This window comes from Rhyacophila brunnea, unplaced genomic scaffold, assembly GCF_057557595.1.
Source record: "Rhyacophila brunnea isolate RB1 unplaced genomic scaffold, BYU_Rbru_1.0 scaffold_8, whole genome shotgun sequence".
NCBI lineage: Eukaryota > Metazoa > Arthropoda > Insecta > Trichoptera > Rhyacophilidae > Rhyacophila > Rhyacophila brunnea.
In genome coordinates, this window is record NW_028233350.1 from 12,399,090 (window position 1) to 12,423,980 (window position 24,891).

General features: G+C 39.0%; 1 protein-coding gene across 1 annotated transcript in view; it reads right to left on the reverse strand.

Annotated features, from left to right (window-relative positions):
* Positions 1-6,011: 6,011 nt before the first annotated feature.
* LOC147063927 (uncharacterized) overlaps positions 6,012-24,891 on the reverse strand; it is a 30,110-nt gene continuing 11,230 nt past the window's right edge. The window contains exons 2-3 of the mRNA XM_085959116.1: positions 22,509-23,565; positions 6,012-21,950 (exon numbers count right to left, since the gene is read on the reverse strand). Coding sequence (XP_085815242.1) covers positions 6,502-21,950; positions 22,509-23,565 — 16,506 coding nt within the window. The 3' untranslated portion in view covers positions 6,012-6,501. The remainder of the gene's footprint in view (positions 21,951-22,508; positions 23,566-24,891) is intronic.

The window sequence follows — 24,891 nt, forward strand, 5'->3', positions numbered from 1 at the left end:
ATCACATACGGCGACTGCAACCATCGACCTATTGAAATGAAAATTTGGCGATAACTTGATTTCGTTCCTGACTGACATTTTTATTTTAGTTATCGTTTGATTCCACGTTTATTTTTGTATTACACTATTCTAAAGTACTTGAAAGATAAGAAAGTAAAAGTAGAATGACGATATGAGTAAGGGGTTTTTTTTTTTTTTTAAATGATAAGACTATAATAATATTTATGTTTATTATGTTTCCTCAACATTTTAATATGCTAGTACTCTTTTAAAGACATATTATATTTTCTGACATGCTCCTCTTTCCTTTAAGATTCCAATTCGAAAACTTTTATATCTCTTCTGACCGGACAATCGATTTTTTTTTTCAGAATCAGATGTGTGAGCTTTATTTTAATATAAAGTTATTTTTTAAAGCCCGGTAGAACTTGAAATTGTAAAAAATAATACAAAAAATCATCAATCAATATTAATTAAGGCATTAAGGGCACACATGCTCAGCGTAGGTCAAAATGGAGCTTTTATGGTATTGTCAGAGGTCAGAGCATAACCCTGGACATTCCTTAAACGTTGTACATAATCTATTTATATAATTTTGAAGCCTTATTATCCTTTATATTTATTTGAAACATTTAATGACTGCATAAAGTATTTTTATTACATAAAATAGTATTCTTTTAAACCTCTCGCTGTAATGTTTTAGAATATACTCATATTTCAGTACATCCACGTGTAGCGGTGTTAAGATTTTTTAGATATATTAATTTTTAAACGCATTTAAAAAACCCTAAGTAAAATTAATGTTAACATTATATAGTGACATATTTACGATAAAAAAATATATTTTATAATCTTTATGATCCCAAATTTGACAAGAATTAGGCATTTTATTTTTAAAAAAATCGGCACGATTAATACATTTGAAGATAATTCTAAAGATACTGATTATAAACTATGTCTTTGACCATTCAAATGTGATAAACATCTTACGAATAATGGTTGCTTTATAATAATTATTGACCTAAGAATAAGGTAGTATTTTTTTGAATTACGCCATTTCTATTGGCATTTACCAGTGCAACATACGACCGTAGCCATAAATTGACAAACGATAAATGAAGTTAGGAGTAAGATCATGGTAACGCGCGTGTTTGAACATGTACCTTTAAAAAAATCGGTTAGGTTAGGTTAGAATTATTCGAATTTATTTTTATTGAAATAATAGGTACTACAATTTACAGATGGTGGTGGTTAGTTTTTAAAAATCAATTAAACCCTGCCTAAACCAAACCATAATAGTTTATGTATGCTATGGGCGATCCGACAAAATTAGTGCACACTTTTTCAGTCATACTTATTTGTTTTAGTTGAATTAAGAATACATAATATTAGAGATGGTGTTGGTTAGTTTTTTAAAATTCATTAAGCCCTGCATAACCAAACCATTTTTATTTGTAGTTTGTAGGGTTTTTTTCTAGATTGGTCTCACTCCTTATGCAGCAATTTTGATTATTAACAAATCCGTTCAGCTAAAAATAAGCCTTGTCGCTGAACCCAATTTCGCAGTAAATCAAAAAGTTACGCGAATCGACGTCCGGTGTTCATAGTAAATTTGGATAGGTACTCTGGTGTTCAAGCGTGACTCTATTCATGATGATTTTCCAGACATCATAAATGTCAAAAAGTGACCGCAGTTTGACTGGTTTCACAGCTAAGATTTTCATACCTTTTTTTTCATAGTTTTATCTAAACAACAAAAAACACCCGTTATTACATATCTGTTTATATTAGTGGCGAAAGGTAGAAGTATGCTGTTAAAATCCGATATAAATAGTGCACACTAAACTTTGTTAGTTAAACCTATTTTTTTCATTGAACTAAGAATAGATAGTGTTTGTTAGTTTTTAAAATTCAATTAAACCCTGCCCAATCCAGGCTATAGTAGATAATAGTAAAAAAATATTCGTTCATCAATAAAATATCTAAAATTATACCATTAAACCATACATAATTTTAGATATTTTATAGATAGAAGATTATTTTCTATCGATTGCGGTTCGGTATAGGCATCGCTAAATGAATTTAAAAAAAAAACTAACCATCACCACCTGTAATATGTATTCATAATTCAACGAAAAAACATAAGTATGACTGAAAAAGAATGCACTATTTCTGTCGGATCACCCATAGCATACCTAAACTATTATGGTTTGGTTAGGCAGGGTTTAATTGAATTTTAAAAACTAACTAGCACCATCTGCAAATTGTATTCTTAGTTCAATTAAAACAAATAATAATGACAGAAAAAGTTTAGTGTGCACTATTTATGTAGAACGTTAACAGCTTATTTCCACCTTTAGCCAATGATTTTCTATTCATTACATTTTCTGTAGCTGAAACTTATTTTCCGTTGGCAATGAAAACGTAGGTAATTATGCAAATATTATTAATATAATTATTAATTAAATAGAAAGGTGTATTATTGTACATATTAACTTTAAAAAACTACATGTTATCTTTTTTTAGAAAAAAAAATACACTACACAGCTATAAAATATGTAGAAACGTTTAAATGGTGCACAGTGTTCTCAAAGAAATTCAGCTTAAGACAATGGATACGAAAGTTTACAAAGTGTTTTTAATCTTGGTAAGAGATATACTACTAAATATCACTTAAGTAATTAAAGAATATATTTAATAAACATATACCTACGTGTATTGACAATTTATAATTAATGTATTAATTAATAAAGACGTATATTAGAATGACTATTTCAGTGTTACTATTAATTGTTTTATTCTAAGCTTATTTTTCTCGTTGGCTCTACTATACGATGTAGGATCTTGGCTCGAGAAATGGATGTTAGTCACTTTTGTTCAACCTAGTCTATGCTTTGGTTTTCAAACCCAGTAAGAAAATATCAAGTGGTTTTCCCAAATTTAGGATTCGGACATGTGGCCCACGATCTCCCAAGCGGATACATTATCACTAATAATATTATTTCTGCTATACATAAGTTATGCGGTCAGGTTGTTCAAAGTTTTTTGCTTTGTTTTACATAGTTACTGCATTTTATTATTCATACCAATTTTATCTAAAAGATGTCGCACAAATTTTATAAATACATTCCAACTGCTGTTGAAGCTAAAAATATAGGGGTTTGGGTCGAAATCCCGAAGGCCGAAATCCCGAAAGCCGAAATCCCGAACGCTGAAATCCCGAATGGCCGAAATCCCGAATGGCCGGAATCCCGAAGGCCGAAATACCGAAGGCCGAAATCCCGAAAAAAATGCAAACATCGATAATTGCGCAATCTTCAATTGCGCAATTTTCACTAGAGAGACAAAACCCCATTATTGTGGAAATATTGATTATATTATAATTCAAGATAAGTGTTAAAATCGCTCAATTATTGATATTTGTGTTTTTTATATTTCGGGATTTTGGCCTTCGGGATTCTGGCCATTCGGGATTTCGGCCATTCGGGATTTCAGAATTCGGGATTTCGGCATTCGGGATTTCGGCCTTCGGGATTTCGGCTTTCGGGATTTAGGCTTTCGGGATTTTGGCCATTCGGGATTTCAGCATTCGGAATTTCGTTTGGCACCCAAAATATAGTAATATCTTTTACAATAATTTTGAGAATGAACTTGAGAATATTACAATGACTATTGATCGATCAAACAAGATTATCTACAAACTTACATTACATCATCTTAGATAATAAAACGATCATAATATGGGCTTCCATAGAATGGAGGTTGTATTAACAGAATTTGTTTTTAAGAGAAATAGATTTTAGTCACTTTTTCAACCTATTAAGTACATACTCTGGGTCAAACACGGGTTGAAAAACAAAACGAAAATTTTACAGGCCCGGGATTCGAACCCGAGACCAATGACATTTAATCCGACACTTTACCGCTCAGCCATGATGGTCATTATGCTGGCCTTCGTAGTCCAGTGCGTAAGGTGCTAGTTTCTCATCCGGGGGCACCGGGTTCGATTTCCGGTGAGGTCACAATAGGTCTATTAATGTGATTTTTCCAAAGTATGGATGTTCGTGATTGTTTCACATATATTACCTACTAACTGCACTACTATTATTGTGCCTCATAGCATATTGTAGTGTTAAATAGAATATAAGTATATTTTATAATATATAAGTATATATATTTTTTAATATCCATTACTATCAATTATATATTAATTTATAATTACTTGACATTTTTGATGATATAATATATATTTTTGTTGTTACAGAGCATTATTCAACTATTTAGCAAGGCTTTTGCTATAGACTGCAAAGGAAAGGATTTCATATGCACTGACGGTTCTCATTTTCTAATTTGTGTCGAGACGAAACCTGGAAAAACTGAGACTCTTGATGATAATCCGGAAGCATGTCCTGCCTATACATTTTGTAGTAATACAGCAGCATTTGAGTGTGATCAAACTCCTCCAGTGACTACTAAGTCACCTCTAACTACAAAACCGCCACCAAAAACAACAAAACCACTAACTACAACTAAAAAAGCAATTCCAATTACTACCAAAGTACCCCCAAAGACTACAAAACCTCCTCCCACTACCAAAAAACCTCCTCCTAAAACAACTAAATCTCCTCCAACTACTAAAAATTCATTTCCATTAACTACTAAGCCTTCACAAAGAACTACGAAACCTCCTGTCACAACAAAAAAGCCTTCTCCAATAACCACAAAATCTCCACTCACAACCAAAAAGCTTCTTCCGATAACCACTAAACTCCCCCAAAAAACTACAAAACCTCCACCTACTACTAAAAAACCGGTCACTGCCAAACCTCCTCCAAAAACTACAAATCCACCACCAACTACGAAGACACCTCCACAAAAAACGACGAGATCTCCTCCGACAACTCAAAAACCACCACTAGTCACTATCAAACCTCTTCCAAAAACTACGAAGCCACCGCCTACGACAAAAAAGTCTCCTCTGGTAACCACAAAATCTCCACTCACTACCAAAAAGCTTCTTCCGATAACCACTAAACTCCCTCCAAAAACTACAAAACCTCCAACTACTACTAAAAAACAGGTCACTGTCAAACCTCCTCCAAAAACTACAAATCCACCACCAACTACCAAGAAACCTCCACAAAAAACGACGAAATCACCACAGACTACTCAAAAACCACCACTAGTCACTATCAAACCTCCTCCAAAAACTACTAAGCCACCGCCTACAACAAAAAAGCCTCCAATAAAAACTACAAAGCATCCTCAAACTACCATAAAACCTCCAACAAAAACAACGAAACTTCCATTGACCACTAAAAAACTACCTCCAACAACTTCTAAGCCAAATGGATGTCCAAGATCTGGAACATTTGGAGAGCCAAGCAGTTGTCATATATTTTATAGATGTGTTGGATTACAACGCTTTCAATATAACTGTCCTTTCACTTCTGTATATAGTACCACCTTGAAATTGTGTACTCGTAATAAGACTTTATGCGAAAATAACAATCCACCAACATGTGTGACCAGAGGGAGATTGCCAGATCCGAAATCTTGTTATTCTTATTTTCTATGTCAACCTTCTGGCAATGGATTTGTAGTTGCCAGGTATTATTGCCCAGAAACCACATCATATGATGTAGCCACTAAACAATGTAAGCTTGGTGTTGGTGGGTGTGGAGGAAAATTATTTATGGATTATGTGACAGATGTTGATGATGATGATTTAATTTCTGAAAATGATTATGAATAAAACTGTACCCAACATATTTAAAAAATAAATGACTATTTTTGTGATAAATGCATTTTATATTTTGTAAAATACTACGTTTTAAATAATTAGCCAATCATATAAAAGTATTATAAAGCAATAATTTTGATAAAATTTTCACCATAACATTTATTATTATGTTATAATTGACAATGAAAAAAGTTTAGCTTTTTTTGACTCGACTATAATATATTTTAAAAAAGTAATGATATTATTAGAGAGCTGTCAATTAAAATTAGTTAAAATAATATTTCAATTAAGTAATGGTAATAAAAAAATATTTTTGGTGTAATTATCAAAATTATAAGCAATAAAATATACAACAGGGTTTTAGGATTTTGGTTTCGGTGGAATATTTTTGATCCAAAAATAAATACGTGGTAGCTTTGAAAATAATACAAGAGTTTATTCAGGCTAAACAAATTATTATAACAAAGTTGTCTTAGGAATAAAATCACGATTATAGATACAATTATAAACAAGGCATGCAAGTATTTCATTGAATATTCTGTAGTGAGTTAGTTAAAGATCCCAGGAGGAATTCTTCACACGAGAGTAAACAAAGTCTTTCGCTCACTCCCAAGATGAACTCAGACCCCTAAAAACTTACATACTTACATAATACAATAGAATATAAATAGTTATTTATATTCTATATAAATATGACTGTAATAACAATATTAAATATGAATAATTATATAAAAAAAACATCGAATTTCCATATTAAACTAGCGTGCAGTTGGACACACATAATTAACAGTGCACTTACTTGTACCTGGATTGAAGACAGATGTGCTTGTGCAGAGGAATTTAGATTGTATTAATATCCCATTTGACAATGAACATAGAATATATCCTTTACAGCCTGTGATTTCTGGATCACTAAACCTTCCTACTGTGGAACAGAAAAATTCCGGACGTGCAGTTGTCGTAGTAGTACTTGGTGTCGTAGATGATGTCGTGGTGCTAGGTGTAGTCGACGTTGTTGTAGTACTGGGTGTAGTAGATGTTATTGTAGTGCTAGGTGTTGTAGTCGTGGAACTAGATGTTGTGGATATCGTAGTGGTACTTGATGTCGTAGATGATGTCGTGGTGCTAGGTGTAGTCGACGTTGTTGTAGTACTAGGTGTAGTAGATGTTATTGTAGTGCTAGGTGTTGTAGTCGTGGAACTAGAGGTTGTGGATATCGTAGTAGTACTTGGTGTCGTAGATGATGTCGTGGTACTAGGGGTGGTCGATGTTGTTGTAGTACTAGGTGTAGTAGATGTTATTGTAGTACTAGGTGTTGTAGTCGTGGAACTAGAGGTTGTGGATATCGTAGTAGTACTTGGTGTTGTAGATGATGTCGTGGTACTAGGGGTGGTCGACGTTGTTGTGGTACTAGGTGTAGTAGAGGTTGAGAGTGTTGAGGATGATAAAGTGGTACTCGGTGTCACAGTGGGTCTTGTCACCGTGATTATAGGAGTGGTCGATGTTGAAATAACTGCAGTTTGTCTGCATACTGAATTTAGAGAACACCTTCTAGTATCTGGATTAAATATAGATATTGAAGGACAAGTTAACCTTAGTTCCGTAAATGAACCTGTTGGTGCTCGAATGCATAGAACATATCCTTTACAATCGGCTATTGCATTATCTGCGAACCTACCCAATTCCGTGCAAATAAATGGTGTGATTGGAGAGAATGTAGTTGTTGGTATCTGTGTAGTAGTTTCGACTACAGGGCAAACATAGTTTTGAGGTATTACACACCTTGAAATTATGGGACTAAATACAGAGGTTCCCGGACATGTAAAGTGAAGAGAAACAAGTTCGCCAAGACTATTCCTAGCACAAATCATATAACCTTTACAATTTTTAATAAGTGCATCTGAGAATCTGCCAACTGTTTTACATCTATTAGGATTTGTAGTAGTAGTTTGCAAAGTTGTCGTCGTGGATAAAGTAGTCGAAAAAGTAGAAGTTGGAATTGTTGTCACGATAGGTGGTGGAGTCGTGCTAATAGTGCTCGGGCATATATAGTTTCCAGGAAGGGTACACCTACCTTCTAATGGATTGAATACAGAAGTAGATGGACATATCAAATATGTGGCAATATATTCTCCCAAGGAATTTGTTGCGCAAAGGATATATCCCTTGCAATTCCCTACTAATGAATTTGGATATCTTCCAGGGCGTGAACATACAAAAGGCTTCGGTATAGTTGTAGAAGTTTGTGTTGTAGTAGGTATTGATTGAGTAGTAGTAATAACAGTTGTACATGCATAATTTTCTGGCAATGTACACCTGCTCAAAATTGGGCTGAAAACTGATGTTGATGGACATGTTAAGAATGTTTCAACTAGCTGTCCTAAATTATTATTTGTGCAAAGAATATATCCCTTACAATTGTCTATTAATGGATTCGGGAATCTTCCTTGAGTACTGCATACAAACGGTTTCAAAGTAGTGACAGAAGTAAGGGTTGTCGTAGTTGGAAGAGTGTGGGTTGTTAAAGGTGCACTAGTTGTTGTAATCGGTGAAGGACACACATAATTTGATGGTATAGTACATCTATTGATTAAAGGACTAAACACTGAAATAGATGGGCATGTCAAATAAGCAGCAACCGGTTGACCTAGCGTATTCATAGTGCAAAGAATATAGCCTTTACAGTTTTCCACTAATGGATTAGGGAATCTACCAGGTGTGCTACAAACAAATGGCTGCGGCAAAGTTGTGGGGGGAGGTACTGTAGAAGTTGGTTTTGTTGTAGTTGTAGAAGATGAGATTGGAAAAACTGTTGTCGTACTTAAAGGAGTTTCAGTTGTAGTTAAAAGTGTCGGACATACAAAATTAGACGGAAGTGTACAGCGACCCAATAAAGGACTGAATAACGAAACTCCCGGGCAACTGAGAGGAACGGTTATAAGTTGACCAAGAGAATTTTGACTACAAAGAATGTATCCTTTGCAGTCAGAAGACAGAGGATCAGCATATCTACCAGGCGCAAAACAAACAAAAGGGGATCTCGTTGTAGTACTTAGAGATAAAGTGGTTGTAGATATAGGAGATGAAGTAATAGGAACTTCAGCTGTTGTAACTTCTAAAGTAGTTGATTGCGCAGAAGTAGAAGACTCAGTCGAGGTACTAAGTTGCACTGTTGTACTTGTGGAGTGCACCTCAGTAGTTATTACTTCTGTAGTAGTTGATTGAGCAGTAGTGGAAGATTCAGTCGATGTACTTAGTTCCTCTGTCGTACTTGTCAGGGGAACTACAGTAGTTATTACTGCAGGAGTGGTTGATTGACCAGAAGTGGAAGATTCAGTCGAGGTACTCAATTGCTCTGTCGTACTTGTGGAGGGCCCTTGAGTAGTTATTTCTTCTGTAGTAGATGATTGAGCAGATGTAGAAGGTTCAGTCGAGGTACTTAGTTGCTCTGTTGTACTTGTCGAGGGAAATTCAGTAGTTATTACTTCTGAAGTGGTTGATTGGCCAGAAGTGGAAGATTCAGTCGAGGTACTTAGTTCCTCTGTCGTACTTGTCAGGGGAACTACAGTAGATGTTATTTCTAGAGTGGTTGATTGACCAGAAGTGGAAGATTCAGTGGAGGTACTTAGTTGCTCTGTCGTACTTGTGGAGGGCTCTTGAGTTGTTATTTCTTCTGTAGTAGTTGATTGAGCAGATGTGGAAGATTCAGTCGAGGTACTTAGTTCCTCTGTCGTACTTGTCAGGGGAACTACAGTAGATATTATTTCTGGAGTGGTTGATTGAACAGAAGTGGAAGATTCAGTCGAGGTACTTATTTGCTCTGTTGTATTTGTCGAAGGAAATTCAGTAGTTATTACTTCTGGAGTGGTTAATTGACCAGAAGTAGAAGATTCAGTGGAGCTACTTAGTTGCTCTGTCGTACTTGTGGAGGGCCCTTGAGTAGTTATTTCTTCTGTAGTAGTTGATTGAGAAGATGTGGAAGATTCAGTCGAGGTACTTAGTTGCTCTGTCGTAGTTATCAGGGGACTTTCAGTAGTTACTCCTGGAGTGGTTGTTTGAGCAGAAGTGGAGGTTTCAGTCGAAGTACTCTGTTGATCTGTTGTACTTGTCGAAAGACCTTCAGTAGTTTCTACTCCTAGAGTGGTTGTTTGAGCAGAAGTGGAGGTTTCAGTCGAAGTGCTCTGTTGATCTGTTGTACTTGTCGAAGGACCTTCAGTAGTTATTACTCCTGGAGTGGTTGTTTGAGCAGAAGTGGAGGTTTCAGTCGAAGTGCTCTGTTGATCTGTTGTACTTGTCGAAGGACCTTCAGTAGTTATTACTCCTGGAGTGGTTGTTTGAGCAGAAGTGGAGGTTTCAGTCGAAGTGCTCTGTTGATCTGTTGTGCTTGTCGAAGGACTTTCAGTAGTTATTACTCCTGGAGTGGTTGTTTGAGCAGAAGTAGAGGTTTCAGTCGAAATACTCTGTTGATCTGTTGTACTTGTCGAAGGAACTTCAGTAGTTTCTACTCCTGGAGTGGTTGTTTGAGCAGAAGTGGAGGTTTCAGTCGAAGTACTCTGTTGATCTGTTGTACTTGTCGAAGGACCTTCAGTAGTTTCTACTCCTGGAGTGGTTGTTTGAGCAGAAGTGGAGGTTTCAGTCGAAGAACTCTGTTGATCTGTTGTACTTGTCGAAAGACCTTCAGTAGTTTCTACTCCTAGAGTGGTTGTTTGAGCAGAAGTGGAGGTTTCAGTCGAAGTGCTCTGTTGATCTGTTGTACTTGTCGAAGGACCTTCAGTAGTTATTACTCCTGGAGTGGTTGTTCGAGCAGAAGTGGAGGTTTCAGTCAAAGTGCTCTGTTGATCTGTTGTACTTGTCGAAGGACCTTCAGTAGTTATTACTCCTGGAGTGGTTGTTTGAGCAGAAGTGGAGGTTTCAGTCGAAGTACTCTGTTGATCTGTTGTACTTGTCGAAGGACCTTCAGTAGTTTCTACTCCTGGAGTGGTTGTTTGAGCAGAAGTGGAGGTTTCAGTCGAAGTGCTCTGTTGATCTGTTGTACTTGTCGAAAGACCTTCAGTAGTTGTTATCTCTGGAGTAGTTGATTGAGCAGAAGAAGAGGTTTCGGTCGAAGTGCTCTGTTGATCTGTTGTACTTGTCGAAGGACCTTCAGTAGTTATTACTCCTGGAGTGGTTGTTTGAGCAGAAGTGGAGGTTTCAGTCGAAGTACTCTGTTGATCTGTTGTACTTGTCGATGGACCTTCAGTAGTTGTTATCTCTGGTGTAGTTGATTGAGCAGAAGAAGAGGTTTCAGTCGAAGTGCTCTGTTGATCTGTTGTACTTGTCGAAGGACCTTCAGTAGTGATTACTCCTGGAGTGGTTGTTTGAGCAGAAGTGGAGGTTTCAGTCAAAGTACTCTGTTGATCTGTTGTACTTGTCGATGGACCTTCAGTAGTTGTTATCTCTGGAGTAGTTGATTGAGCAGAAGAAGAGGTTTCAGTCGAAGTGCTCTGTTGATCTGTTGTACTTGTCGAAGGACCTTCAGTAGTTATAACTTCTGGAGTGGTTGTTTGAGCAGAAGTGGAGGTTTCAGTCGAAGTGCTCTGTTGATCTGTTGTACTTGTCGAAGGACCTTCAGTAGTTTCTACTCCTGGAGTGGTTGTTTGAGCAGAAGAGGAGATTTCAGTCGAAGTGCTCTGTTGATCTGTTGTACTTGTCGAAGGACCTTCAGTAGTTATTACTCCTGGAGTGGTTGTTTGAGCAGAAGTGGAGGTTTCAGTCGAAGTACTCTGTTGATCTGTTGTACTTGTCGAAGGACCTTCAGTAGTTTCTACTCCTGGAGTGGTTGTTTGAGCAGAAGTGGAGGTTTCAGTCGAAGTGCTCTGTTGATCTGTTGTACTTGTCGAAGGACCTTCAGTAGTTATTACTCCTGGAGTGGTTGTTTGAGCAGAAGTGGAGGTTTCAGTCAAAGTACTCTGTTGATCTGTTATACTTGTCAATGGACCTTCAGTAGTTATTATCTCTGGAGTAGTTGATTGAGCAGAAGAAGAGGTTTCAGTCGAAGTGCTCTGTTGATCTGTTGTACTTGTCGAAGGACCTTCAGTAGTTATTACTCCTGGAGAGGTTGTTTGAGCAGAAGTGGAGGTTTCAGTCAAAGTACTCTGTTGATCTGTTGTACTTGTCGAAGGACCTTCAGTAGTTTCTACACCTGGAGTGGTTGTTTGAGCAGAAGTGGAGGTTTCAGTCGAAGTGCTCTGTTGATCTGTTGTACTTGTCGAAGGACCTTCAGTAGTTGTTATCTCTTGAGTAGTTAATTGAGCAGAAGAAGAGGTTTCAGTCGAAGTGCTCTGTTGATCTGTTGTACTTGTCGAAGGACTTTCAGTAGTAATTACTCCTGGAGTGGTTGTTTGAGCAGAAGTAGAGGTTTCAGTCGAAGTACTCTGTTGATCTGTTGTACTTGTCGAAGGACCTTCAGTAGTTTCTACTCCTGGAGTGGTTGTTTGAGCAGAAGTGGAGGTTTCAGCCAAAGTGCTCTGTTGATCTGTTGTACTTGTCAATGGACCTTCAGTAGTTGTTATCTCTGAAATAGTTGATTGAGCAGAAGAAGTGGTTTCAGTCAAAGTGCTCTGTTGATCTTTTGTACTTGTCGAAGGACCTTCAGTAGTTATTACTTCTGGAGTGGTTGTTTGAGCAGAAGTGGAGGTTTCAGTCGAAGTGCTCTGTTGATCTGTTGTACTTGTCGAACGACCTACAGTAGTTGTTATCTCTGGAGTAGTTGATTGAGCAGAAGAAGTGGTTTCAGTCGAAGTGCTCTGTTGATCTGTTGTACTTGTCGATGGACCTTCAGTAGTTGTTATCTCTGGAGTAGTTGATTGAGCAGAAGAAGAGGTTTCAGTCGAAGTGCTCTGTTGATCTGTTGTACTTGTCGAAGGACCTTCAGTAGTGATTACTCCTGGAGTGGTTGTTTGAGCAGAAGTGGAGGTTTCAGTCAAAGTACTCTGTTGATCTGTTGTACTTGTCGATGGACCTTCAGTAGTTGTTATCTCTGGAGTAGTTGATTGAGCAGAAGAAGAGGTTTCAGTCGAAGTGCTCTGTTGATCTGTTGTACTTGTCGAAGGACCTTCAGTAGTTATAACTTCTGGAGTGGTTGTTTGAGCAGAAGTGGAGGTTTCAGTCGAAGTGCTCTGTTGATCTGTTGTACTTGTCGAAGGACCTTCAGTAGTTTCTACTCCTGGAGTGGTTGTTTGAGCAGAAGAGGAGATTTCAGTCGAAGTGCTCTGTTGATCTGTTGTACTTGTCGAAGGACCTTCAGAAGTTATTACTCCTGGAGTGGTTGTTTGAGCAGAAGTGGAGGTTTCAGTCGAAGTACTCTGTTGATCTGTTGTACTTGTCGAAGGACCTTCAGTAGTTTCTACTCCTGGAGTGGTTGTTTGAGCAGAAGTGGAGGTTTCAGTCGAAGTGCTCTGTTGATCTGTTGTACTTGTCGAAGGACCTTCAGTAGTTATTACTCCTGGAGTGGTTGTTTGAGCAGAAGTGGAGGTTTCAGTCAAAGTACTCTGTTGATCTGTTATACTTGTCAATGGACCTTCAGTAGTTGTTATCTCTGGAGTAGTTGATTGAGCAGAAGAAGAGGTTTCAGTCGAAGTGCTCTGTTGATCTGTTGTACTTGTCGAAGGACCTTCAGTAGTTATTACTCCTGGAGTGGTTGTTTGAGCAGAAGTAGAGGTTTCAGTCGAAGTACTCTGTTGATCTGTTGTACTTGTCGAAGGACCTTCAGTAGTTTCTACTCCTGGAGTGGTTGTTTGAGCAGAAGTGGAGGTTTCAGTCGAAGTACTCTGTTGATCTGTTGTACTTGTCGAAGGACCTTCAGTAGTTTCTACTCCTGGAGTGGTTGTTTGAGCAGAAGTGGAGGTTTCAGTCGAAGTACTCTGTTGATCTGTTGTACTTGTCGAAGGACCTTCAGTAGTTTCTACTCCTGGAGTGGTTGTTTGAGCAGAAGTGGAGGTTTCAGTCGAAGTGCTCTGTTGATCTGTTGTACTTGTCGAAAAACCTTCAGTAGTTGTTATCTCTGGAGTAGTTGATTGAGCAGAAGAAGAGGTTTCGGTCGAAGTGCTCTGTTGATCTGTTGTACTTGTCGAAGGACCTTCAGTAGTTATTACTCCTGGAGTGGTTGTTTGAGCAGAAGTGGAGGTTTCAGTCGAAGTACTCTTTTGATCTGTTGTACTTGTCGATGGACCTTCAGTAGTTGTTATCTCTGGTGTAGTTGATTGAGCAGAAGAAGAGGTTTCAGTCAAAGTACTCTGTTGATCTGTTGTACTTGTCGATGGACCTTCAGTAGTTGTTATCTCTGGAGTAGTTGATTGAGCAGAAGAAGAGGTTTCAGTCAAAGTGCTCTGTTGATCTGTTGTACTTGTCGAAGGACCTTCAGTAGTTATTACTCCTGGAGTGGTTGTTTGAGCAGAAGTGGAGGTTTCAGTCAAAGTACTCTGTTGATCTGTTGTACTTGTCGATGGACCTTCAGTAGTTATTATCTCTGGAGTAGTTGATTGAGCAGAAGAAGAGGTTTCAGTCGAAGTGCTCTGTTGATCTGTTGTACTTGTCGAAGGACCTTCAGTAGTTATAACTTCTGGAGTGGTTGTTTGAGCAGAAGTGGAGGTTTCAGTCGAAGTGCTCTGTTGATCTGTTGTACTTGTCGAAGGACCTTCAGTAGTTTCTACTCCTGGAGTGGTTGATTGAGCAGAAGAAGAGGTTTTAGTCGAAGTGCTCTGTTGATCTGTTGTACTTGTCGAAGGACCTTCAGTATTTATAACTTCTGGAGTGGTTGTTTGAGCAGAAGTGGAGGTTTCAGTCGAAGTGCTCTGTTGATCTGTTGTACTTGTCGAAGGACCTTCAGTAGTTTTTACTCCTGGAGTGGTTGTTTGAGCAGAAGTGGAGGTTTTAGTCGAAGTTCTCTGTTGATCTGTTGTACTTGTCGAAGGACCTTCAGTAGTTATTACTCCTGGAGTGGTTGTTTGAGCAGAAGTGGAGGTTTCAGTCGAAGTACTCTGTTGATCTGTTGTACTTGTCGAAGGACCTTCAGTAGTTTCTACTCCTGGAGTGGTTGTTTGAGCAGAAGTGGAGGTTTCAGTCGAAGTGCTCTGTTGATCTGTTGTACTTGTCGAAGGACCTTCAGTAGTTATTACTCCTGGAGTGGTTGTTTGAGCAGAAGTGGAGGTTTCAGTCGAAGTACTTTGTTGATCTGTTATACTTGTCAATGGACCTTCAGTAGTTGTTATCTCTGGAGTAGTTGATTGAGCAGAAGAAGAGGTTTCAGTCGAAGTGCTTTGTTGATCTGTTGTAGTTGTCGAAGGACCTTCAGTAGTTATTACTCCTGGAGTGGTTGTTTGAGCAGAAGTGGAGGTTTCAGTCAAAGTACTCTGTTGATCTGTTGTACTTGTCGAAGGACCTTCAGTAGTTTCTACACCTGGATTGGTTGTTTGAGCAGAAGTGGAGGTTTCAGTCGAAGTGCTCTGTTGATCTGTTGTACTTGTCGAAGGACCTTCAGTAGTTGTTATTTCTGGAGTAGTTGATTGAGCAGAAGAAGAGGTTTCAGTCGAAGTGCTCTGTTGATCTGTTGTACTTGTCGAAGGACCTTCAGTAGTAATTACTCCTGGAGTGGTTGTTTGAGCAGAAGTAGAGGTTTCAGTCGAAGTACTCTGTTGATCTGTTGTACTTGTCGAAGGACCTTCAGTAGTTTCTACTCCTGGAGTGGTTATTTGAGCAGAAGTGGAGGTTTCAGTCAAAGTGCTCTGTTGATCTGTTGTACTTGTCAATGGACCTTCAGTAGTTGTTATCTCTGGAGTAGTTGATTGAGCAGAAGAAGTGGTTTCAGTCGAAGTGCTCTGTTGATCTTTTGTACTTGTTGAAGGACCTTCAGTAGTTATTACTTCTGGAGTGGTTGTTTGAGCAGAAGTGGAGGTTTCAGTCGAAGTGCTCTGTTGATCTGTTGTACTTGTCGAAGGACCTTCAGTAGTTTCTACTCCTGGAGTGGTTGTTTGAGCAGAAGTGGAGGTTTCAGTCGAAGTGCTCTGTTGATCTGTTGTACTTGTCAATGGACCTTCAGTAGTTGTTATCTCTGGAGTAGTTGATTGAGCAGAAGAAGAGGTTTCAGTCGAAGTGCTCTGTTGATCTGTTGTACTTGTCAAAGGACCTTCAGTAGTTATTACTCCTGGAGTGGTTGTTTGAGCAGAAGTGGAGGTTTCAGTCGAAGTGCTCTGTTGATCTGTTGTACTTGTCGAAGGACCTTCAGTAGTTATTACTCCTGGAGTGGTTGTTTGAGCAGAAGTGGAGGTTTCAGTCGAAGTACTCTGTTGATCTGTTGTACTTGTCGAAGGACCTTCAGTAGTTATTACTCCTGGAGTGGTTGTTTGAGCAGAAGTGGAGGTTTCAGTCGAAGTACTCTGTTGATCTGTTGTACTTGTCGAAGGACCTTCAGTAGTTTCTACTCCTGGAGTGGTTGTTTGAGCAGAAGTGGAGGTTTCAGTCAAAGTACTCTGTTGATCTGTTGTACTTGTCGAAGGACCTTCAGTAGTTTCTACTCCTGGAGTGGTTGATTGAGCAGAAGTGGAGGTTTCAGTCGAAGTGCTCTGTTGATCTGTTGTACTTGTCGAAAGACCTTCAGTAGTTGTTATCTCTGGAGTAGTTGATTGAGCAGAAGAAGAGGTTTCGGTCGAAGTGCTCTGTTGATCTGTTGTACTTGTCGAAGGACCTTCAGTAGTTATTACTCCTGGAGTGGTTGTTTGAGCAGAAGTGGAGGTTTCAGTCGAAGTACTCTGTTGATCTGTTGTACTTGTCGATGGACCTTCAGTAGTTGTTATCTCTGGTGTAGTTGATTGAGCAGAAGAAGAGGTTTCAGTCAAAGTACTCTGTTGATCTGTTGTACTTGTCGATGGACCTTCAGTAGTTGTTATCTCTGGAGTAGTTGATTGAGCAGAAGAAGAGGTTTCAGTCAAAGTGCTCTGTTGATCTGTTGTACTTGTCGAAGGACCTTCAGTAGTTATTACTCCTGGAGTGGTTGTTTGAACAGAAGTGGAGGTTTCAGTCAAAGTACTCTGTTGATCTGTTGTACTTGTCGATGGACCTTCAGTAGTTGTTATCTCTGGAGTAGTTGATTGAGCAGAAGAAGAGGTTTCAGTCGAAGTGCTCTGTTGATCTGTTGTACTTGTCGAAGGACCTTCAGTAGTTATAACTTCTGGAGTGGTTGTTTGAGCAGAAGTGGAGGTTTCAGTCGAAGTGCTCTGTTGATCTGTTGTACTTGTCGTAGGACCTTCAGTAGTTTCTACTCCTGGAGTGGTTGATTGAGCAGAAGAAGAGGTTTTAGTCGAAGTGCTCTGTTGATCTGTTGTACTTGTCGAAGGACCTTCAGTATTTATAACTTCTGGAGTGGTTGTTTGAGCAGAAGTGGAGGTTTCAGTCGAAGTGCTCTGTTGATCTGTTGTACTTGTCGAAGGACCTTCAGTAGTTTCTACTCCTGGAGGGGTTGTTTGAGCAGATGAGGAGATTTCAGTAGAAGTGCTCTGTTGATCTGTTGTACTTGTCGAAGGACCTTCAGTAGTTATTACTCCTGGAGTGGTTGTTTGAGCAGAAGTGGAGGTTTCAGTCGAAGTACTCTGTTGATCTGTTGTACTTGTCGAAGGACCTTCAGTAGTTTCTACTCCTGGAGTGGTTGTTTGAGCAGAAGTGGAGGTTTCAGTCGAAGTGCTCTGTTGATCTGTTATACTTGTCAATGGACCTTCAGTAGTTGTTATCTCTGGAGTAGTTGATTGAGCAGAAGAAGAGGTTTCAGTCGAAGTGCTTTGTTGATCTGTTGTACTTGTCGAAAGACCTTCAGTAGTTATTACTCCTGGAGTGGTTGTTTGAGCAGAAGTGGAGGTTTCAGTCAAAGTACTCTGTTGATCTGTTGTACTTGTCGAAGGACCTTCAGTAGTTTCTACACCTGGAGTGGTTGTTTGAGCAGAAGTGGAGGTTTCAGTCGAAGTGCTCTGTTGATCTGTTGTACTTGTCGAAGGACCTTCAGTAGTTGTTATTTCTGGAGTAGTTGATTGAGCAGAAGAAGAGGTTTCAGTCGAAGTGCTCTGTTGATCTGTTGTACTTGTCGAAGGACCTTCAGTAGTAATTACTCCTGGAGTGGTTGTTTGAGCAGAAGTAGAGGTTTCAGTCGAAGTACTCTGTTGATCTGTTGTACTTGTCGAAGGACCTTCAGTAGTTTCTACTCCTGGAGTGGTTGTTTGAGCAGAAGTGGAGGTTTCAGTCAAAGTGCTCTGTTGATCTGTTGTACTTGTCAATGGACCTTCAGTAGTTGTTATCTCTGGAGTAGTTGATCGAGCAGAAGAAGTGGTTTCAGTCGAAGTGCTCTGTTTATCTTTTGTACTTGTCGAAGGACCTTCAGTAGTTATTACTTCTGGAGTGGTTGTTTGAGCAGAAGTGGAGGTTTCAGTCGAAGTGCTCTGTTGATCTGTTGTACTTGTCGAAGGACCTTCAGTAGTTTCTACTCCTGGAGTGGTTGTTTGAGCAGAAGTGGAGGTTTCAGTCGAAGTGCTCTGTTGATCTGTTGTACTTGTCAATGGACCTTCAGTAGTTGTTATCTCTGGAGTAGTTGATTGAGCAGAAGAAGAGGTTTCAGTCGAAGTGCTCTGTTGATCTGTTGTACTTGTCGAAGGACCTTCAGTAGTTGTTATCTCTGGTGTAGTTGATTGAGCAGAAGAAGAGGTTTCAGTCAAAGTACTCTGTTGATCTGTTGTACTTGTCGATGGACCTTCAGTAGTTGTTATCTCTGGAGTAGTTGATTGAGCAGAAGAAGAGGTTTCAGTCGAAGTGCTCTGTTGATCTGTTGTACTTTTCGAAGGACCTTCGGTAGTTATTACACCTGTAGTGGTTGTTTGAACAGAAGTGGAGGTTTCAGTCGAAGTACTCTGTTGATCTGTTGTACTTGTCGATGCACCTTCAGTAGTTGTTATCTCTGAAGTAGTTGATTGAGCAGAAGAAGAGGTTTCAATCGAAGTACTCTGTTGATCTGTTGTACTTGTCGAAGGACTTTCAGTAGTTGTTATCTCTGGAGTAGTTGATTGAGCAGAAGAAGAGGTTTCAGTCGAAGTGCTCTGTTGATCTGTTGTACTTGTCGAAGGACCTTCAGTAGTTATCACTCCTGGAGTGGTTGTTTGAGCAGAAGTGGAGGTTTCAGTCGAAGTACTCTGTTGATCTGTTGTACTTGTCGATGGACCTTCAGTAGTTGTTATCACTGGTGTAGTTGATTGAGCAGAAGAAGAGGTTTCAGTCAAAGTACTCTGTTGATCTGTTGTACTTGTCGAAGGAACTTCAGTAGTTTCTACTCCTGGAGTGGTTGTTTGAGCAGAAGTGGAGGTTTCAGTTGAAGTGCTCTGTTGATCTGTTGTACTTGTCGAAGGGCCTTCAGTAGTTGTTATCTCTGGAGTAGTTGATTGAGCAGAAGAAGAGGTTTCAGTCAAAGTACTCTGTTGATCTGTTGTACTTGTCGAAGGAACTTCAGTAGTTTCTACTCCTGGAGTGGTTGTTTGAGCAGAAGTGGAGGTTTCAGTCGAAGTGCTCTGTTGATCTGTTGTTCTTGTCGAAGGACCTTCAGTAGTTATTACTCCTGGAGTGGTTGTTTGAGCAGAAGTGGAGGTTTCAGTCGAAGTGCTCTGTTGATCTGTTGTACTTGTCAAAGGACCTTCAGTAGTTGTTATCTCTGGAGTAGTTGATTGAGCAGAAGAAGAGGTTTCAGTAGAAGTGCTCTGTTGATCTGTTGTACTTGTCAAAGGACCTTCAGTAGTTATTACTCCTGGAGTAGTTGTTTGAGCAGAAGTTGAGGTTTCAGTGGAAGTGCTCTGTTGATCTGTTGTACTTGTCGATGGACTTTCAGTAGTTGTTATCTCTGGAGTAGTTGATTGAGCAGAAGAAGAGGTTTCAGTAGAAGTGCTCTGTTGATCTGTTGTACTTGTCGAAGGACCTTCAGTAGTTATAACTCCTGGAGTGGTTGTTTGAGCAGAAGTGGAGGTTTCAGTCGAAGTACTCTGTTGATCTGTTGTACTTGTCGATGGACCTTCAGTAGTTGTTATCTCTGGTGTAGTTGATTGAGCAGAAGAAGAGGTTTCAGTCAAAGTACTCTGTTGATCTGTTGTACTTGTCGAAGGAACTTCAGTAGTTTCTACTCCTGGAGTGGTTGTTTGAGCAGAAGTGGAGGTTTCAGTCGAAGTACTCTGTTGATCTGTTGTACTTGTCGATGGACCTTCAGTAGTTGTTATCACTGGTGTAGTTGATTGAGCAGAAGAAGAGGTTTCAGTCAAAGTACTCTGTTGATCTGTTGTACTTGTCGAAGGAACTTCAGTAGTTTCTACTCCTGGAGTGGTTGTTTGAGCAGAAGTGGAGGTTTCAGTCGAAGTACTCTGTTGATCTGTTGTACTTGTCGATGGACCTTCAGTAGTTGTTATCACTGGTGTAGTTGATTGAGCAGAAGAAGGGGTTTCAGTCAAAGTACTCTGTTGATCTGTTGTACTTGTCGAAGGAACTTCAGTAGTTTCTACTCCTGGAGTGGTTGTTTGAGCAGAAGTGGAGGTTTCAGTTGAAGTGCTCTGTTGATCTGTTGTACTTGTCGAAGGACCTTCAGTAGTTGTTATCTCTGGAGTAGTTGATTGAGCAGAAGAAGAGGTTTCAGTCAAAGTACTCTGTTGATCTGTTGTACTTGTCGAAGGAACTTCAGTAGTTTCTACTCCTGGAGTGGTTGTTTGAGCAGAAGTGGAGGTTTCAGTCGAAGTGCTCTGTTGATCTGTTGTTCTTGTCGAAGGACCTTCAGTAGTTATTACTCCTGGAGTGGTTGTTTGAGCAGAAGTGGAGGTTTCAGTCGAAGTGCTCTGTTGATCTGTTGTACTTGTCAAAGGACCTTCAGTAGTTATTACTCCTGGAGTGGTTGTTTGAGCAGAAGTGGAGGTTTCAGTCGAAGTGTTCTGTTGATCTGTTGTACTTGTCGATGGACCTTCAGTAGTTGTTATCTCTGGAGTAGTTGATTGAGCAGAAGAAGAGGTTTCAGTAGAAGTGCTCTGTTGATCTGTTGTACTTGTCGAAGGAACTTCAGTAGTTATAACTCCTGGAGTGGTTGTTTGAGCAGAAATGGAGGTTTCAGTCGAAGTAATCTGTTGATCTGTTGTACTTGTCGATGGACCTTCAGTAGTTGTTATCTCTGGTGTAGTTGATTGAGCAGAAGAAGAGGTTTCAGTCAAAGTACTCTGTTGATCTGTTGTACTTGTCGAAGGAACTTCAGTAGTTTCTACTCCTGGAGTGGTTGTTTGAGCAGAAGTGGAGGTTTCAGTCGAAGTGCTCTGTTGATCTGTTGTACTTGTCGAAGGACCTTCAGTAGTTGTTATCTCTGGAGTAGTTGATTGAGCAGAAGAAGAGGTTTCAGTCAAAGTACTCTGTTGATCTGTTGTACTTGTCGAAGGAACTTCAGTAGTTTCTACTCCTGGAGTGGTTGTTTGAGCAGAAGTGGAGGTTTCAGTCGAAGTGCTCTGTTGATCTGTTGTTCTTGTCGAAGGACCTTCAGTAGTTATTACTCCTGGAGTGGTTGGTTGAGCAGAAGTGGAGGTTTCAGTCGAAGTGCTCTGTTGATCTGTTGTACTTGTCAAAGGACCTTCAGTAGTTGTTATCTCTGGAGTAGTTGATTGAGCAGAAGAAGAGGTTTCAGTAGAAGTGCTCTGTTGATCTGTTGTACTTGTCGAAGGACCTTCAGTAGTTATTACTCCTGGAGTGGTTGTTTGAGCAGAAGTGGAGGTTTCAGTCGAAGTACTCTGTTGATCTGTTGTACTTGTCAATGGACCTTCAGTAGTTGTTATCTCTGGAGTAGTTGATTGAGCAGAAGAAGACGTTTCAATCGAAGTGCTCTGTTGGTCTGTTGTACTTGCCGAAGGATTTTCAGTAGTTGTTATCTCTGGAGTAGTTGATTGAGCAGAAGAAGAGGTTTCAGTCGAAGTGCTCTGTTGATCTGTTGTACTTGTCGAAGGACCTTCAGTAGTTATTACTCCTGGAGTGGTTGTTTGAGCAGAAGTGGAGGTTTCAGTCAAAGTACTCTGTTGATCTGTTGTACTTGTCGAAGGACCTTCAGTAGTTTCTACTCCTGGAGTGGTTGTTTGAGCAGAAGTGGAGGTTTCAGTAGAAGTGCTCTGTTGATCTGTTGTACTTGTCGAAGGACCTACAGTAGTTGTTATCTCTGGAGTAGTTGATTGAGCAGAAGAAGAGGTTTCAGTAGAAGTGCTCTGTTGATCTGTTGTACTTGTCGAAGGACCTTCAGTAGTTATCACTCCTGGAGTGGTTGTTTGAGCAGAAGTGGAGGTTTCAGTCGAAGTACTTTGTTGATTTGTTGTACTTGTCGATGGACCTTTAGTAGTTGTTATCTCTGGAGTAGTTGATTGAGCAGAAGAAGAGGTTTCAGTAGAAGTGCTCTGTTGATCTGTTGTACTTGTCGAAGGACCTTCAGTAGTTATAACTCCTGGAGTGGTTGTTTGAGCAGAAGTGGAGGTTTCAGTCGAAGTACTCTGTTTATCTGTTGTACTTGTCGATGGACCTTCAGTAGTTGTTATCTCTGGTGTAGTTGATTGAGCAAAAGAAGAGGTTTCAGTCAAAGTACTCTGTTGATCTGTTGTACTTGTCGAAGGAACTTCAGTAGTTTCTACTTCTGGAGTGGTTGTTTGAGCAGAAGAGGAGGTTTCAGTCGAAGTGCTCTGTGGATCTGTTGTACTTGTCGAAGGACCTTCAGTAGTTGTTATCTCTGGAGTAGTTGATTGAGCAGAAGAAGAGGTTTCAGTCGAAGTGCTCTGTTGATCTGTTGTACTTGTCGAAGGACCTTCAGTAGTTATAACTCCTGGAGTGGTTGTTTGAGCAGAAGTGGAGGTTTCAGTCGAAGTATTCTGTTGATCTGTTGTACTTGTCGATGGACCTTCAGTAGTTGTTATTTCTGGAGTAGTTGATTGAGCAGAAGAAGAAATTTCAGTCGAAGTGCTCTGTTGATCTGTTGTAGTTGTCGAAGGACCTTCAGTAATTATTACTCCTAGAGTGGTTATTTGAGCAGAAGTAGATGATTCTGTCGAGGTAACTTGTTGATCTGTTGTACTTGTCGTTGGACCCACAGTAGTTATCTGTATAGGTGTTGGGTCATGTAAGGTGGAACTGATTTGCGTCGTTGATTCTGTTACTGGCATTGTGATCAATGTCGTCGGAATAGTTGTCGTTGGCGTTGTCGTAGGCGTGGTTGTTGAAATTGTCGTTGTTGTGGGTGTGGTTGTTATTATTATTGTTGTTGTTGTGGTACATGTATATCCTGGCGTACACATTCGTGTTGAGGGATTAAACCCTGTTCCTGACGGACAGGTGAAGCGTATTTGTAGGAAACTGACACCCATTTTATAGCACATTATATATGCAGAACAGCCGATTACCGCAGGGTCTGGAAATTTGCCGGCTTCCGTACAAACGAACGCTGCCACGTTCACTTGTCTGATAATGCGATTTTTTCGACTGATGTTTTGAGTCTCGATAATATTATGATCTAAATAGTCATAATTATTGTTTACAAAGTTTATTTCTAATTTCGTGCAATTGTATGTTTCGATCCCTTCACATTTTTTGGATTCTGGATTAAAGGCAGTAGCTTCTGGACATAATAATTTGTGTGAGCTAATGTCGCCGGCTATTGGTGTATTACATGCGACATAGCCACGGCAATCCGGGACCGTCTCATCAGGGTATCTTCCATTCTCGGCGCATTCGTGGCTTTTTATTGGCGATGCAGTCAATATCCAAATGAATATCTGCAATAGAATAATAAACTTTGATTATTATTTTGGTACGTTTCCTTTTATGGATCTTATACTGATATATTTTATGAATGAAAATCTAAATAGAAACATATGTTGAACTTACTGACGAGGTACCTAATTTATTGTTTATATTGCTGAAACGGGATTTTACCACTATTCGGTCATGAACGAATTGATTTGAGAACTCCGTTTGACCAATTTAGTAACGAGTATCAAATTTGAAGAAAACTCTGACGTATTTGGAATGGCATAATGTGATATTATATTATGTTGAGAATTTTGTGTTTAATTTTATCGATTTGATGTTAATATAACACACCGGGCACAACATTTTCTCTCATTCTCAATAATTTGATTATATTATAAATGTAATCCGGTAGGTACATAACATTGTTATATACTTTTTGAGGTAGAAAAATGTTATTAATACCCATATTGTATTATAAAAAGATCTAATAAAAAATATATGCGTTGTGGCGCCGTAGTTTTCCACATGTTTTCACTTGGCAGATTAAAAAATGCGTAACAACTCATTTCTTCTAAAAGCTTTTATGAAAACTCCCCTGTGTGCTTTAAAATTGTCTGCTTAGGAGTAAAGATAGCAATTTATTTTAATATCAGTAATGCACCTACTAAATAAGTCACAACGTGTCCACTTTATATTTTCCGAGTAGGCAAGGAAATGAAAATAGTTAAATAGGGGAAAGATAATTGATGTCAGAAGTCTGAAATTGAATTGACTTATATGTATTGCCGCATTTACTATATTACCATAGAAATGGAATTAGATTAGTAAGGCATCCATCCAGCGGTGGACTAATTATTCAAGTCGATGGTGTTTATGATGCTATATATAGATATATTATAATATTATTAATTCTAATACATATAACAATGCAATGCATATGGCCAAGAAGAATAAAATCGGTTTGGGAAACTATTTATCTAGCGTTGGATTGATTTAGGCTGATGATAATGGCTTAAATATGTATATGTCATCACTAGGCTTAGGATTTTTAGATGCTAAAAAATGAATATTAGGTACCTAAAATATGTAGATATAATTGGAAAACATGTGATTAAAATTTCATAATTATATGCTAAAAAACAAAAATAGGTGCTAAAAATTTAAGTAAGTGTTACAATAAATCATATATATTTTAAACAGTTCAATTTATTATTTATTCACGAACAAGAAACGATTTATTACAATAAATAATAAAATAATGCTTCAAATTTTCGAAAGTGAATCTTTGACGATTTGATCTTAGCAATTTTTTATACATCGAAAAACTTCTTTCCACTTCTACAGATGTT